The sequence below is a fragment of the Suricata suricatta genome, chromosome 8 (assembly GCF_006229205.1).
Source record: "Suricata suricatta isolate VVHF042 chromosome 8, meerkat_22Aug2017_6uvM2_HiC, whole genome shotgun sequence".
NCBI classification, from domain to species: Eukaryota; Metazoa; Chordata; class Mammalia; order Carnivora; family Herpestidae; genus Suricata; species Suricata suricatta.
This window is the reverse complement of record NC_043707.1, coordinates 51,123,785-51,139,714: the sequence shown is the minus strand read 5'-3', so window position 1 is coordinate 51,139,714 and position 15,930 is coordinate 51,123,785. Positions and strand designations below refer to the sequence as shown.

General features: G+C 52.2%; 1 protein-coding gene and 1 long non-coding RNA gene across 2 annotated transcripts; both read left to right on the top strand.

The window, feature by feature from the left end:
- Positions 1–1,762: 1,762 nt before the first annotated feature.
- Positions 1,763–4,306, top strand: LOC115298765. The gene is made up of 3 exons (XR_003911851.1): positions 1,763–1,897; positions 4,048–4,085; positions 4,290–4,306. It is a non-coding gene; the product is annotated as an uncharacterized LOC115298765 (long non-coding RNA).
- A 1,184-nt stretch (positions 4,307–5,490) lies between these two features.
- LOC115297607 (chymosin-like) lies at positions 5,491–15,930 on the top strand. Its single transcript, XM_029945790.1, has 9 exons — positions 5,491–5,552; positions 8,151–8,301; positions 9,160–9,277; positions 10,060–10,178; positions 11,285–11,484; positions 13,374–13,487; positions 14,234–14,378; positions 14,889–14,987; positions 15,729–15,930. Exons 1-9 carry the CDS (start codon positions 5,491–5,493, stop codon positions 15,864–15,866), a joined length of 1,146 nt encoding a protein of 381 aa, XP_029801650.1. The 3' UTR covers positions 15,867–15,930.

Below are 15,930 nucleotides of genomic sequence, written 5' to 3'. Positions count from 1 at the left end.
CAGTCCTTCAAGTGCAAGTATGGAAACTGGACCGAGAACTGGGGGTGGAAAGAAACAGCTGCACCCACTCTTGCTTCTGAGAAATCATGAAGTGGGCCAAGTGGGAGTGAGAACAACATGTCCCCCTGAACTGGGAGGAAGCAGGCCAGGGCCGCCCCCCTCCGACTTTGCCCATGCACCTGCACCACTCTGCCTCCCAATCCATGCTTGCTGTCTTAAAAAAAAATCTAAACACCACCCAGGACTTCACTGCACACTGCAGCCCCTTCCATCCTGCAAACTACCCCATGGGGCCAGTCTGTTCAGTTCAAGGTGAAGATTTTAACTCAGGCTATTTATAATTCCCACGATGGAGCGAGTGTCAGTTTCAAAGCCATCGGGCCAGATGTTGGCATGGAAGTTGAGAGAGAGACAAGTGCGATTATAAATTAATGCTGCCAGTGATTAATATTTGATATTTTTAACACACATTCACCTCAGAGGGGAACATTCCTCTTTAATTGCTGTGGCTGACTGTTGTGCAGCCTTCCCGTTGAGGAGGACGGCTTGCAGAAGAATCTTTGGGCATAGCTTCGAGCAAAGATCTGACAGAAGAGAATGTCAACGCTGAAAATAAGTGAGATCTACAAAGATTTTTTTGTAGACCTATCCCTTTAGGCTGAGACTGTCAGCATCGGGCATCCTGCACTTCCCTCCCTTGGTCCACCCTCTCCTCTGTGCCTCCTGCACCAGCTCTGGGCTGGTCCAGGCTGGAGAAAACACTGGCTCATACTAGAGACCAACACAGAGGGGGCTGACTTACAGACCTGTCTTCCTCTGTTTGCATGATGTAAAAATAAAGCATCACCCTTATTTAACAATTGACATATTTCCTCCCAAAGCAGCATATTCTATATCTCTTGGAACAAAGAAAGTTCTGGTATCCCTAGCAATATAGGGATCCCATAGTGGCACGGACTGGTGGTTGTGGTGGCTACTCAATGAGGCGTACCTGAGCCAGCTCCTCCGGCGGCCTCTGCCCGCCTCTGGGGCTTCCATTGGACCTGCAAATACTTTGGCCTGCACACTGTTAGCATGCATAGTGCTTATAAAAGTTTTTGGAAGGAAATGAAGTTCATTGAGTGTTTTGATATTTACTTTAAACATTAGAATTTGAAACAATATTCTGTATCCTACGGGCTCCCATTATGTTACATGCCTAACCTGCAGTGTGGTAAACACAGATCTTATTTGGTAGAATTTCCGGCAGGTGATTTTCTTACACCATCTCCCAGACTCTTCTGCATCACCTGCCTGGCCTGTGGGTGTCTGAGCTCGTCCCCTTGCCGGTGTCGCTGAGCTGTAAGTTTCTTGCCTATTAAACGAGGCCCAAGCAGGATGGAGTAAAAGCTCACCGGGTTTGGAATCAAAGTGGTCCTGGGTTAAAACCCTGGCAACACCGTGCGCTGACCCGGGAGCTGGGTGAGCGACTTAATCCCTTTAAACTCCATTTCTCTTCTTCGTAAAATATGGGTAACACTGCCGACTCCGAATACTTTTGGTGATGTGAGAGGAGAAGGGAATAATAACAAGAGCTGGCATTGGCTGAGTGCCTGCCATCTCCCAGGCACATCGCCTGGCCTCCCTGATCGTCACAACAACCCTACGAGGTGGGAGGTGTTTACCCATGAGGACTGTGAGGTTGGCGATCACAAAACAAAGGGCAAAGCTGGGGCACCTGGCACACGGCAGACCGCAGGGGCTGAGGGCCGGTTCTGGAAACCCTGTGATTCAGACCCCACATCCATCCCTTTCTACAAGGATGCAGGGCCTTGTGGAGCCATGCCGGGAAGGGGCTAGTTTTCCAGATGGTCAAAGAGAGGATGGTCAATAGGTAAAGTCATCCATCTCTCACATGGTAAGTTTTAATGTTTATTTTTGAAGAAGAGAGAGAGGGAGACAGATCGTGAGCGAGGGAGGGGCAGAGAGAGAGAGGGGGAGACGCAAAATCTGAAACAGGCTCCAGGCTCTGAGCTGTCAGCACAGAGCCCGATGCAGGACTCGAACTCATGAACTGAGAAATCATGACCTGAGCCAAAGTCAGTCACTTAACCAACTGAGGCATGCAGGCGCCCCTCATATGGTGAGTTTTAAAGAGATGAATATTACACTTTATGTTTGATTCACAAGAGTGTATTTCTTTTTATTTACAAGTATATATTATTTTATTTTATTTTTTTAATGTTTATTTATTTTGAGAAAGAGTGAGCATGCAGGTGGGGAGGTGGGAGAGAGAGAGAGAGAGAGAGAGAATGAATCCCAAGCAGACTTCACGCTCAGCATGGAGCCCAGCACCAGGCTGGATCTCATGACCTTGAGATCATGACCTGAGCCTATATCAAGAGTCGGCCACTTAACTGACTGAGCCACCAGGTGCCCCACCTCATATAATGTTCTTAAGATTCATTTGTATTGTAGCATATGTCAGAATTCCCTTCCTTTTTAAGGCTGAGTAATATTCCCTCCTATGTGTACACCACACTGTGTTTATCCATGCATCCATCTATGGATGGAGGTTCAGGTTACTTTCACCTTTTGGCTCTTGCGTAATGCTCCCATCAATATGGGCGTACACATACTCCTTTTGAGATTTTACTTTCAATGCTTCTGGGTATATCCAAAAATAGAATTGCTGGATCATATGGTAATTCTGTTTAATTTTTTGAGGAACTGCTGCACTGTTGTCCACAGTGGCTGCACCATTTCATGTTCTCTCTAGAAATATATAACAGTCCCAATTTCTCCACATCACTGCCAACATTTATTCTTTTCTGTTCTTTAAAATTTCCTGTATTTCTGATAGCAGCCATCCTAACGAGTGTGAGCTGATACCTCACCATGGTTACATCTGCATTCCTAACGATTTGTGATGTTGAACATCTTTTCATACGCTTTTTGGTTACTGTACATTTTAAAAACATTTTTTAAATGTTTATTTGTTTTGAGAGAGAGAGAGAGGGAACAGGAGAGGGGCAAAGAAGAAAGAGAGAGAATCCCAACCAGGTTCTGCACATCAGCACAGAGCCCAACATGGGGCTCAAACTCACAAACCATGAGATTTGACCTGAGCCAAAATCAAGAGTTAGACGTTCAACCAACTGAGACACCCAGGCGCCCCTAGTATATCTTTTTTTAAGAAATGTCTATATAAGTCCTTTGCCCTTTTGGTAATTGGGTTGCTTGTTTTGTGTGGGTGTTGTTGAATTTTAGGAAATATGTTCTGGATATTAACCTCTTATCAAATATTTGATTTGCAAATGTTTTTTCCCATCTCATAAGTTGCATTTATCACTCTGCTTCCTTTGATTCTCTCTCTTTCTTCTTTGCCCCTGTGTGTCCTTTGATGCACAAAATAATAATAAATGTAAAAAAAAAAAAGAATCTAGGTTAAGGGGAGTTGTCCCTGCCTGGTGCTAGTTAGCCAGTGATGAAATCTTATCATGGTTTTTCTAAAAGCTTTTTGCAATTCTTGGCCCGCACCCATGGCAAGCAGTTCTAACGTTCTGTGTGATCTGGGGCAGCATTCCTGATAGCGTGCACTTGAATGTTGTTAGAATGATCTCAATCTTGCGAGTACACATGAAATGACCGTGTTAAGGGAGCTTTGGGTTTTCGCTTTGAGGGACACCTTCCAACAGGAGGGATGGCTGAGCCTGACTTCTCACGCTCACTGTGTAGGAGTGTCATCTGCCGGGCCAGGCTGGGTCCCTGGTGATGTGCAGCAGAGTGCTACAATGGTCCCATTGGTGATGTTGACCCCAGAGGGTTCCAGCCCGACACTGTGCACAGGCATGGCTGTCCCAAGGGGTATCAGGAGGTCAGCAGGAGTGAGCTAGGAGCAGAGCTGGTCCAGACAAGATATTGCAAATTCATGAAGTTTCCACAGCATGCTGGGCCTTGTGGGGCAGTGTGCAGTGTGTCAGACTGGGGGTCTCATGACAGTTCAAGCTCTTCTTCAACAGGGGTGAGTCGATCAATCTCTCTGCATCTCTATCTCCTTCTCTGTAGCTCGTAATAAAGACGTGGCCGGCTGGACCTCAAGAAAGGTGGGATGACCTTCATTATGTCATTTGCTTAACCTGTGGTGGGCCTTTCCCGTGCCCCATGCTCATGCTGGTGTGAGGGAGGAGAGACAGGGCCACTGGGGCCGGACACACGGGCAAATGGCTTCAGGGAAGAACAGGAAACACTTGGTACCGTCGAGCGGTGTTTTTAATCTCTGCTTCCCTGGCTTTTGAATGGGAGGACAGCTGGATATACTCTTGACCATGACCTGGGGCGCGGGAGGCAGCAGTGGCCTGGCCTCCTGAGTGGCGCTGTGGATGGCTGGGTCTTCCTGACTTCTTCCTCAGTACCCCTCAAATCAAATATAGGAAACTTCCAGGTCTGTCTCTCTCCATGTGCCGCTGTGTCCAGGGCCCACCAAATGCCTGCCTCTTTGGATACCCAGCCTGCCCTCTCTGTTCCACCCTCGCCAAGCCTCCTGTGCTGCCCTGATGTCCCTCCTGGAGGGTGTTGGAGGCCAGCCCCACACTCTCCTGCATACCTGAGGCCCCAACGTCCCTGCCTTATTCTGACTTGATCCTGACTTTCCAGTTTAGAGCCTCTCCTCGCCCCAAGATGTGATCTTCTCTTCTGCTTCCGTGGCTGAGTCTCTGTTGTCATCTTGGCCCTGATTCTCTGTCAGGAGCCCTCCACTTATCACAAACCCCACACGTGTGCTTCCGAGAAGCTCTTCCCAGGCCTCTGTGTTGGCCTAACCTGTTGCCTACACTTGACCATCACGCCACATCTTCCTCCCTGCTCACCCTCGCCGGTCCTCCCCATTGCTCAGGGGATCCGGCACCTACCTCTCCCTTCCCAACACCCATCTAACACAGAACCAGAGGCCACAGCCCTGACAGTGCTGGAGTGTTGGGCCTGCCGTCTCTTTCAGACCAGGGTGGCCAACTGGAGGAGTACTCTATGCCTTGGCAGTAGACAGAGTGCTCCCTGGAGCATGGGGCTGGGAGGTCTGAGCCAGAGGGTTCCCAGTAGGGCAGGCTGCTGGCTCTCTGCAAAGCCAGGCCCAGGCAGGAGAGCCAGCTAGGATAGGGTAGGGGGCCGCTGCGAAGAGAACTCCTTACAGACCGTGACACAGGATTCCGGCGGGGGCCCCACCCATGTTAGCTGGAGAAGTCCTGTGGGGAAGGGCAGTCAGGTCAGGGAGGCCCGGGTGACAGCCCCAGCATGTGTACCCTTCCACTTTGAAGTCCCCTCAGAGGTGGAGTTTACGGCCCTTATCAGAGGGGGTGTTAGGTACTCTGGGTGCTGCCTTAATGTGTTTGGGGGGCAGCCCGAAGTCAGGGGTTATCTCTGCAGCCTGGCTACCAGCCAGAGGGACTGCCACTCACTCTATAAAGCCTGTGGGAATGGGCACTGGCCGCAGCAGTGGCCAGCCCGCGGTCCAGGATGAAGTGTCTCGTGGTGCTACTTGCCGTCTTGGCTCTCTCCCAGGGCAGTGGGATCACAAGGTGGGTGTCGGGCCCCAGGTGGAAAGTGGGAGGAAGGGCATCCTGCGTCTCTGCTCCGGGTGGGTCTCTCCTAGGTGCCCGCTACATGCCCTGGGGACTCATCTGAGGATGCTGCAGGCTTCCAGGGGAAGCACCCCACTGGTCTCGCCTTGGCATTTGGGAGCCTTTCCTGTAAGTGTGCCCAGCCACCCAGGGTGCGGTGAGCAAGAACAGGGGGTCAGAGAGGATGGCCCGCGAGACTAAGGGGACGGTTTCTGGAGTCAAACTGCCCGGGATGTGATCCCTGGCTCCATCACTAACCTGACTCTCTGTGCCCTGTTTCCTCTTCTGCCACAAAACTAGGGTAACCGAAAGCACCCATCTCACAGGGTTGTCGTGAGGACTGTATGAGTTGGTTTTTGTAAAATGCTCTGAATAGTGTCTGGCACGCGATAAGAGCTCTGTATGCATTCTTCAACAAAACGAAGTTCTCTCTCGGGAGGAAGTTCTCAAACTCTCTTCCAAAAACTAAAACTGATATTTCTTTTTTTTGAGACTCTTTTTTGAAATGATTTTTAAAATTTATTTTTGAGAGACAGAGACAGTGTGAGCAGGGGAGGGTCAGAGAGAGAGGGAGACACAGAATCTGAAGACAGGCTCCAGGCTTTGAGCTGTCAGCACAGAGCCGACACGGGGCTCGAGCCCACGGACTGTGAGATCATGACCTGAGCTGAAGCTGTATGCTTAACTGACTGAGCCACCCAGGCGCCCCTGAAACGATTTTTTAAGAGATCTCTACACTCAGTGTGGGGCTTAAACTCATGACCCTGAGATCAAGAGTCACACGCTCTACTGACTGAGCCTGCCTGCCATGTGCCCCATAATTGATATTTTTTGAGCTGCTTGCTACTAGGTGCCAGACGCTTAGTTAGAGCTTTCCTTAGGCTACTGCTAAGGCCCCTGGATTAGGTAGATAGTAGTATTTGCATTTTACTGTTGAGGAAGCTGTTGTTCAGGAAGGATCCCTGAGCAACGCAAGACCAAGTGTTCATAATGGAGGAAGTAGGACTTGGTCCTAAGTGGACTTGCCCTCTCACCATGCAACCGTTCTACCTCTGGCTCCCGGGTGTGAGCCTGTCAAGCCCCGAGACTAGGGAAGCCTGAATCCATCCCTGGGGAGCTGGATCCCTAAAAAGGGGCCAGGGTGGTTTTGACCAGTCAGAGCTCCTTATGGCCCTGAAAGTTAAGTTCTTCCCAGTGCCAGGCATCTGGGTGGGCTCAGTGCAGGAACTGGGGGCAGTACTGGGGGGAGATGGGGTTTCATGGTGCTTGGAACTTCCTGGTTCTCGGGAGAGGCAGTGGGCATGGGCATCCCTCTGAGGGAGGTTCTCTGGGACACTGTGCTGGACACAACAGCTCAGTGGAGACATCAAGACCCAGTCAATGGCAGCTGCGGCCTTGGTCTTGGGAGCTCAGACCAGCCTCCTCCGTTTTGGGTTCATATCCTTTTCTATCATCAGAGACAAAGGCTGATACACCAACAGACCTTTTATTTCTATTGCGTCCTGGTGGCATTCACACATGAGGGTGGGGGAAGAGGCGCCGGAGGAGAGACCATAATTCACACATAGGGCTGTTCCATATGGGATCCATCTGGGATGCGAACAATACAAGAGGATCCATGTTTTATTTTATTGCTGCCATTTTATTACTCTCAAAGCACTTTCATGGCTGTGGTCCTTAAATCAGCCCCACAGGGGAGGACCGTGTGGCCCTTAGAACTGGAGGGACACTGGGATCGGTGGGCTCCATTCCTTCACCCTACAGGAGGCAGAGCTGGGAGTCAGAGAGGTGAAGCTATGGTTGGCCAAAGGCAGGGCTGGAGAGTGGCTGGAGAGGAAGGAGTTCACCCCTTATGCAGAGACACAGCTGAAGCTCAGAGGGTTTGGGGGAGCCACCCAACGTGCCACAGCCTACACAGCCAGGTCTAGAACCCTCCTGCGTGTTCCCCCTCCAGATTCTCTTCTGTTGACTTGCTTCCATCATCTAATACCTAAACTCTATCAGAAGCTCCCTTGAGGACCATGCTCTGTACTGAAACCCTTCAAAGACTTTCCACACACTTCGGGCTACCCAGAGAGCGAGTCACAGGGGTCACAAAGGCAGAGTGTTCTCACAGCATTTAGTAGAGTGTGGAGGACATCATTTCCTCTCCAGAAAGCATGTCCTGTGGGGCAGAGACTGTACCCCTGCACCCCATACAGTATCTGGCATGTGATAGGTAGACAGCAAGAATTTGGAGACTGAATGGATGACGGTGTGTTTCTCAAACCTCAGAGTTGCAGAACTCATTAGCAGGCTCTAAAATACATTGACTAAATCTCTGGCAGCATTAAGAAAAGAGAAAGGAATAGGGAATATCAGAGTGTATTGTATTTAGTAAGGGTAGCCACTGATTCATGAACTGATGTAGAATATAATTTTTGAGTTAAGATCAAAAAAAAAAAAAGAAAGTGGGGGAGTAGCTTACAGACCCCAGAGCCTCTGGGCACTTCTCGCAGGTCAGGCTGCCCTGGGGAGATGCCGACCAGCATCACGAATTCTCCCCTGTCTCCTCAGGATCCCTCTGCACAAAGGCAAGTCACTGAGGAAGGCCTTGAAAGAGCATGGGCTCCTGGACGACTTTCTGAAGACACACCCATATGACATCACCAAGAAGTACTCCAGCTTAGAAAAGCTGGTCAACGAGCCCTTGACCAACTACCTGGACGTAAGTTGCTCCGCCCCCTTCCAGTAATGCTTCTCACACAGAGTGTGATGGACGCCCTCTCCCGGCCACTGCCTCTTTCCCACTTTGAGGAATCATGGCACTCTGTGGGCTGTGGAGGCCACCTCCTTGACCCTGAGTCAGCTCTGCAGTGGGCCAGCGGACCTGGCAAAGGCAGGGCTCTGAATGCCACCACTGGAAGGATCTGAGTTCAGGCAACCTGCAGATAACATCCCTTGGGGGCACATAATCTGCTCCCAGGTGCACCTCCAGGCCTGTCTTTCCCAGCCCAGAAAACCCGTATCGTAGTCTGGGCTGGGCAGGGATGGGGCACAAGTACCCATCTGCAGCTGCCTAGGACGTGACAGGTACATCGCTTGTGCCTGTGTCCTTTCTGGAGCCTGTCTCTCCCTCATCTGTCATCTGTCACCACAGTAAACAGTCAGCCTTTTGTCTCCCACGCTCTCATTTCCTCATCTAGGTCACGCTCACCCCCACCCGGGCCCTAGTTCTGACACATGGGGAGGCTGGCAGCAAGGAGGCATGGCAGGGGCAGCTTGGGCTGAGTCTTGGGGGTCCACACCTTGCAGGTGCCCCAGCTTTATGTCCCTGCCCCTGGCAGGGGGCCCCCATTTTCTTACCAAGAAGGGCCTATGTTTTGATCTAATGTCTGCTTCTGGGGCTGATTGCAGCAGTAGGGCCTGTGAGAGGGACGGGGCGAGCATGGCTGGGTGGCAGCTAGAGGTGAAGAACCCTCCCCAGGAACCCTCATTCCCCTTTCCCCCCTTTTCTTGATGCCAAGCATCACGCTAAACCCTATGCTGTGCTCCCCACCCCTGACCCCGTGCTGTCTGTCCCCAGTGTCAGTACTTTGGGAAGATCTACATCGGGACCCCACCCCAGGAGTTCACTGTGGTGTTTGACACCGGCTCCTCGGACCTCTGGGTGCCCTCTATCTACTGCAAGAGTTATGCCTGCCGTGAGTGACCTCCCTTTCTGGCCTGCCTCTCTAGGCTCGGACCCAGGGACCCTCTGCCGGCCATGGTCAGGGTGAATGTGACGTTCCCAGCCTCCCGGTTGCACCCATCTCTTTGCTTGGCCCTTCCAACTGGCCATGGATTGGGAAGGCTTGCAAATCACAGGTCTAATGTATAAAGCACTAGCTGGAAATTAGGGAAGCTTAGGCTATTTATTTATTTATTTCGCTTCCATCAGGAGGCAAGGCAAGCTGCTGACCCTCCTGGGTCCTCAGTTTTCCTTTCTCTAATGTGGGGTTATTATATCCCGGTGGGTGCCTGGAGAATAAAGGGAGAGGGTCTTATTGCTGATGATGAGTAAACATTTAATACATGTTAATAATTTAGTCCTCCAACAATCCTGGGAGATTGGTGCTCTCTCTACCCCCATTTACCAGAGGAGGAAACCAAATTTCAAAGAAGAAAAGAGTCTTGCCTAAGATTACAAAGCTGGAAAAAGGCAAATGTCCGTGGAAGCCACAGGGATGACTTTTTTCTTTCCTGTTTTGTTTGGAAGCTACACAGGTAGCACCCAGGGTCAGAGAGGTGGGTTGAGCAGCAAAGAATAATTTTCTTTACTAAACTGTGGGATCAAGGAGAGAATGGGCTGCTTAACTTTCAGCAGAGAGAACGGTTAGTATTTAGATCGTATTCTTACAAGGCTTGGTGAGGGTCTCACTGTCCTGACACCATCCTCCAGTGAGAAGATTCTGCGGTCCTCCCTAACTCTGGGTCTGTGTTTCAGAAATCCATCGTCGCTTTGACCCATCCAAGTCCTCCACCTTCCAGAACCTGAACAAGCCCCTGTCCATCCAGTACGGCACGGGCAGCATGCAAGGCTTTCTGGGGCTTGATACCGTCAGGGTGAGTGGGATTTGGGCCACCAGGTGCTCAGCTTTCCTTCCCGACCAGACACCCAGGCTCTGGTGGGCTGGGCCTCCAGCTGCAGCTGAGAAGCTCTTTGGATTCTGTGTCCATGCCCCGCCTGCCCCACCGTGGGCTGGGGGGCCGATTCCAAGAGGCATTTTAGCAAGCAGATGCTTGACCTTCCCTCCTCCCCACCCTCTTCCCCTTCCCCCCGCCAGCCCCCAAATTCCTTCTGAGAGGCTTCTCCATGCCCAGTGTCCATCTTCCTGATTGGTGCAGAGCTCTCTTGAGTGTCACCTGTGTGATCTCTCTGGAAATGTTCTTAGGAAGGTGCTACTATCCCTGTTGTTCAGATGACAAAACTGAAGCTCGAATGAGTTGGTGACTTGCCCTAAGTCACACTTCTGTCACCAGCTGGTGGCTGGGAGCTGAGCATCAGAGCCCTGCCTCCGGGTCTCTGAGTGGTGCCCTTGGCTGGGGCTCACTCAGTCTCCCTGAAAGGCGAGGCTCCTGCCCATGTGTCATCAAACAGAATAGCTTTCATGTCAGAGGGCTTCTGTGCTCTCTGGACAAGGGCTCCCCTTTCTTTTGCCACTTTTTGGCTTGTAATGCACGCAACATGATGGTGGGCACACAGTAGGTGCCTACAACACATTAGTGTCCTCTCTCCTTCACCCACTATCCAAGATTAAGCAGCGTCCCTTGGTCCTTATCACTTCTATCTTCCTTGAGTCCTTTCTGGGTCAGGCCGAAGGATCTTTTGCTCTGAGCTGAAAAATAGACATGGGTTTTCCCTGTTGACAACCCTGTCCTCAGCTTCTCCCATAAACAGGTGCCCACCCGGCTCAGGCTCTCCCGAGTGTCAGCGCCAGGCAGCGGGGCCCAGAGCCTATTCCTCAGTCCCCAGCCTCCTTGGACCAATTCCTTCAAAACTGGAGCTCACACTTGGGAAAGGAGAGCTTTTCTTTCTTATGCTCACATACCTACAGTGCCTGGAGGAGGGAGGGTGCGCCCCAGGGCTGATCCTGACACTGGCCTGCGCTGGGATCATCCTGCCTCCCACCGAAGGGCCCTTGGTGGAGGTCACTCTGTTTCTCTTACAGGTCTCCTCCATCGTGGACACCCAGCAGACTGTGGGCCTAAGCACCAAAGAACCTGGCAACGTCTTTACCTACTCTGAATTCGATGGGATCCTGGGGCTGGCCTACCCCTCCCTGGCCTCCCCGTACTCAGTGCCCGTGTTTGACAACATGATGGAGCAGCATCTGGTGGCCAAAGACTTGTTCTCTGTTTACTTGGACAGGTAGGAGCTGTCCCCAGGCAGGGGTAGACTTCAGTGGCCTGGTGAGGTCTGCTGGCTGAGGAATGTCCACCCCTCTGGGACACGGCAACCCGAGGGGAGTGTCCAGAATCCAAGCAAACCTTTCTTTGTTTCCAGGCAGATCCAAATTCTTGTCTAAAAGCCCCTGACATAGCCATTGATACACCAGAGTCCCCTGGACCCATATTTGACTTTGATTTCTGACACTTAAAAAATGAGGCCAGACCCCGTCTCTGAATGGGGGCATTTAACATCTTTTTCCCAAAGTGGCCAGGCCTCCATAATCATTTGTGGATGTCATTGAGATTAACAGACTTTTATTTATGTTTATTTTAATTTATTAAAAATTATTTTTAATGTTTATTTTATTTTTGAGAGAGACAGAGAATAAGTGGAAGATGGGCAGAGAGAGAAGGAGACATAAAATCCGAAGCAGGCTCCAGGCTCTGAAGTGTCAGCACAGAGCCCGATGCCGGGTTCGAACCCAAAAACAGGGAAATCATGACCTAAGCCGAAGTCAGACGCTTAACCAACTGAGCCACTCAGGTGCCCCCAGACTTTTAGAGCAGGCTCTGAAGGAATCCAGTTTTCTTCTTTCACAATGCAGGAAACTGAGGCCTGGGAAGGACAATCAGCCCAGGAACTAGTGGCTAAGTCATACGTGGGGCCTAGAGCTCCTGACTCTCAGTCAAGTGCTCCCTCCTCTGTCTTCTACCCCGGTGATGGGGCAGCTTGGTTGGGTAGAAAGGCAGGTGGCAGGATGGGGAGAAAGACACCACACTGGGGAGAAGGAAGGTGCTGGGTGACTGAGGTCAAGGGAACCCAAGCCGGGGGTAAACTGGTGCATTCATTCATTCATTCATTCATTCATTCACTCAGTACATATCTGTGGGCTGTTACTCTGTGCAGGTGCTCTGCCAGAAGAAGGGGACACATGAGCAAAAGAGATAAACTGAGGGTTTAACTTTTTAGCAGGGGAAACAGTAGTAATTACACAATTATGATTACAATTGTGATAAGGGCGCTCACTGCAAGGCAGATCCGGGTGCGGTGAAGGCTTGGTAATAACAGGGAAGCCCAGTGTAACTGAGGTGCGTGTGGAGGGTGGACACGAATGGGTGAGACAGAGGACAGCACACTTCAGGCAGTGGTGACAGTCTGTGCTAGAGCCTGGGGATGAGACAGAGCTTGCTGAGGTCTAGGAACTAAAAGTTGCAGAATGGTGGTGGTGGGGGTGGTTGGGGGGGAGAGCACCTGCGTGGCTCAGTTGGTTAAGCCTTGGGGTTTGTGAGTTCAAGCCCCACATCAGGCTCTGTGCCAATAGTTGAAGCCTGGAGCCTGCTTCGGATTCTGTGTCTCCCTGTCTCTCTGCACCTCCCCTGCTTGCACTCTGTCTCTGTTTCTATAAAAAAAATAAATAAGAATTGAAAAAAAAAAGCAGCAGAGTGGGAATTCAGTGACACCGCACCGTGCCCATGGTTCCTGGCTGGGACAAAAGCCCCAGGGTATGTGGGACCTTGTTGAAGACCCTCTCTCCTGCTTGTAGCCAAAGGGCCGGGGGCAGGAGGTGGGCACAGAGTGACCCCTGAGGGTGACCTGAGCAAAGCCTGCTGGCCATGTGACCTGTTTGGTGGTCATTTCCTGACCTCCCCTTGGGAGGCAGGTGCTGAGGGCTGCAGAGCTCAGAGAGAGAGGATGCTGCAGCTGTTCCCAGGGAAAAGCCCCGAAGAGCAGGGGGGCCTGGAGAGCTCATCTGAAGCCTCTGGGTGGAGGTGGGAGTTGGGGGCAGGGAGGACAGCAGGGCGGGGTCTTAGCGATATCTGTCCCTGTGTGGGGCTGCGGGGCCTCCTTACCAATTTCCTTGGTTCCAGGAATGGGCCCGGGAGCATGCTTACGCTGGGAGCCATCGACCCCTCCTACTACACAGGCTCCCTGCACTGGGTGCCCGTGACCGTGCAGGAGTACTGGCAGTTCACCGTGGACAGGTAGTGAGCGGCAGCCCTGGGCCCCAGCCACTGGGGGACTCTGGGTGTGGGGCGGGAGGGCCTCGGCATCAGCCCGGGGGTCCCTGAGAAGGACCACAAACAGTAGCTTGTAAGAGCATCCTGTGAGATTCTGAAGTAGACACTTGCAAGGCCTTTGCCAGTGGGCATGCTGAACTTTCACTGATGCTTCATTCCTAAGAGTCCTGTACTACCTGCTAGGCCTTGGGATGAGTGATAATAGGACTGTCACGTTTATTCCTCCCTAAACCCCTATGAGGTGGGGCCACTAGTAATCCTCATTTTATAATTTACTGACATCAGGTCTGAACCTCATGACCATCCCTTGAGGAAGTCAAGGAAGGGGTTGTTACCGTACCCATTTTGTGGATGAGAAGCCCGAGTTGAGGAAGGTTGGGTGACTTGCACACGACTTGCAGCAAGTGAATGGCAGGGAGACAATTTGAAACCAGATCTTTAGGCAACTCGTGTGGGACTCATTCTACCTCTGATTCTAAAGTCTTGCTCTGTGACTTTTCTGTTCTTTGACATTTCTGCCCACAGAAGGTGGGGCAGCCTTAGCTAAGGACTTGGGAGAAAATGGTTTTGGGTCTTTTTTGTGAGCTCAGGAAGGGATGCTTGGGCTTGCTCCCTGCCTGAGGATCCTGGCCGGGAAGGAGGGGAGGGACCCAGGGAGGGAGCGCCGGATGCTGGACGTGCTGTGAGGCTGTCCTGTTTCCACTCTGCAGGGTTACCGTCAATGGCGTGGTGGTGGCCTGTGATGGTGGGTGTCAGGCCATCCTGGACACAGGCACCTCCATGCTGGTTGGACCTAGCAGTGACATCATCAACATCCAGACTGCCATTGGAGCCACACAGGACCAGTATGGCCAGGTGAGGCCAGGCCCGTGTCCCCAAGGGGCTGAGATTTCTCAGGTGGCCTTCACAATGGCCTACCAGCTCAGCCCACCCTTGCTGTTGGGGCTCTCACGTCTCATGCGGTGGCCAAAGTCTGGCCTCTTGTTCCCCAGGTGGGTCATGCATCCCCGAGCTCTGCTGTACCTCCTTGTTCCTCCAACACCCCACAGGGCTCCCTGCTTCCTCCCTGACAGCTTAGAGCTCCCAGTGTCCTGGGGAGCTCTGGCTGATCCTGGAGGGGACACCGAGGCCAGTCCCTCTGTCTCAAGCCGGGGTCTGTCCCTGCACCAACTGACAGCACGTCCTCCTCAATGTGACTTTTTTGAGGCTTGAGAGAGAACCTCCCTAGAGTCCTCTGAATGGGCAGTCCTCCCCGCCCCCCTTGGCTCCAATGCAGAGGAAGGGGTCCTGCCTCGGCCCTTCTCTGCCTCTTGCAGCCACATCCCATCCATTGCCCATCTAAGAGGACCTCCTTCTGGTCTTTAGTATGACATCAACTGCGGACAGCTAAGCAGCATGCCCACGGTCGTCTTTGAGATCAACGGCAGGAAGTACCCACTGCCCCCCTCTGCCTACACCAGCCAGGTATGAGTCTCAGGAGAGGAAGCCTGGGTCCCCCCATCACCCTCCTCTCTCCTGGTAAATCAGCGAACTTGTTTGGTGGCCCAGCCCAGATGGAGAATGCAGGAGGTACAGTTAGACCCACTGGCCTTTCTGAGTGGGGCCCTGCTGTCCTTGGGCCTCACCTGAGGCTGCTGCAGCCTCATCCTGGGAGAAATGGGGTGGACAGAGCCCAGTGGCTTGAGGGAGGGTGGGGTAGGCAGGACCACAGCTTCCCATGGGAACCTCCATCCACTGCTCCAGCTTCTAAGTCCAGGGCTCTGGAGCTTGTCCGGGATTTTTGTAGGTAACCTGGGCTTTGTGGGGACCCAGCCTTTGTCCCCCCTGACCCACTGGCCTCAGTTTTGACCTAGTCCTGAGTATATACAACTGGTAAGGCTGTGGGCCCCCCAGCCTGGTCTGGCTGGTCCTCGGGGCAGTAGGTGCTAAGAGGAGGGTTGAAGGCTAGATAGGACAAGTGAGGAGGAGTGGGGGCAGGGGATCCCACAAAGTGAGCTTGCAGTAAGTCACCAGATTTTCTGAATATCAGTTTCTTCACCTATTGAGCGAGATGAATCTGATACTTGTCTGCTTATCTCAGAGGGTGATTTCAAGAAGGAAAGGAAGTACTAGTTGAGAGAGTGGTGGGGTGTGGTAGGCGAGGCTTACCCTCAGATGCAGGGGCCGTGGTTGGGACCAGCTTCATCTCAGCCTTGTCCTTCCCAGGATCTGGGCTTCTGCGCCAGTGGCTTCCAGGGTCAAGGGGATGACCCGCTGTGGATCCTGGGAGACGTCTTCATCCGGGAGTATTACAGCGTCTTTGACAGGGTCAACAACCGTGTGGGGCTGGCCAAGGCCATCTGATTGCACCGCTCACCGTGGAACACGCACACATGCCCTAAACACACATGCACACGCACGCACACAC

Coding starts and splice junctions, on each gene's coding strand:
- LOC115297607 (XM_029945790.1), top strand. CDS start 5,491: ATGAAGTGTCTCGTGGTGCTACTTGCCGTCTTGGCTCTCTCCCAGGGC. Junction 5,553..8,150: donor CAGGGCAGTGGGATCACAAG/GTGGGTGTCGGG, acceptor CTGTCTCCTCAG/GATCCCTCTGCACAAAGGCA. Junction 10,179..11,284: donor TGGGGCTTGATACCGTCAGG/GTGAGTGGGATT, acceptor TTTCTCTTACAG/GTCTCCTCCATCGTGGACAC.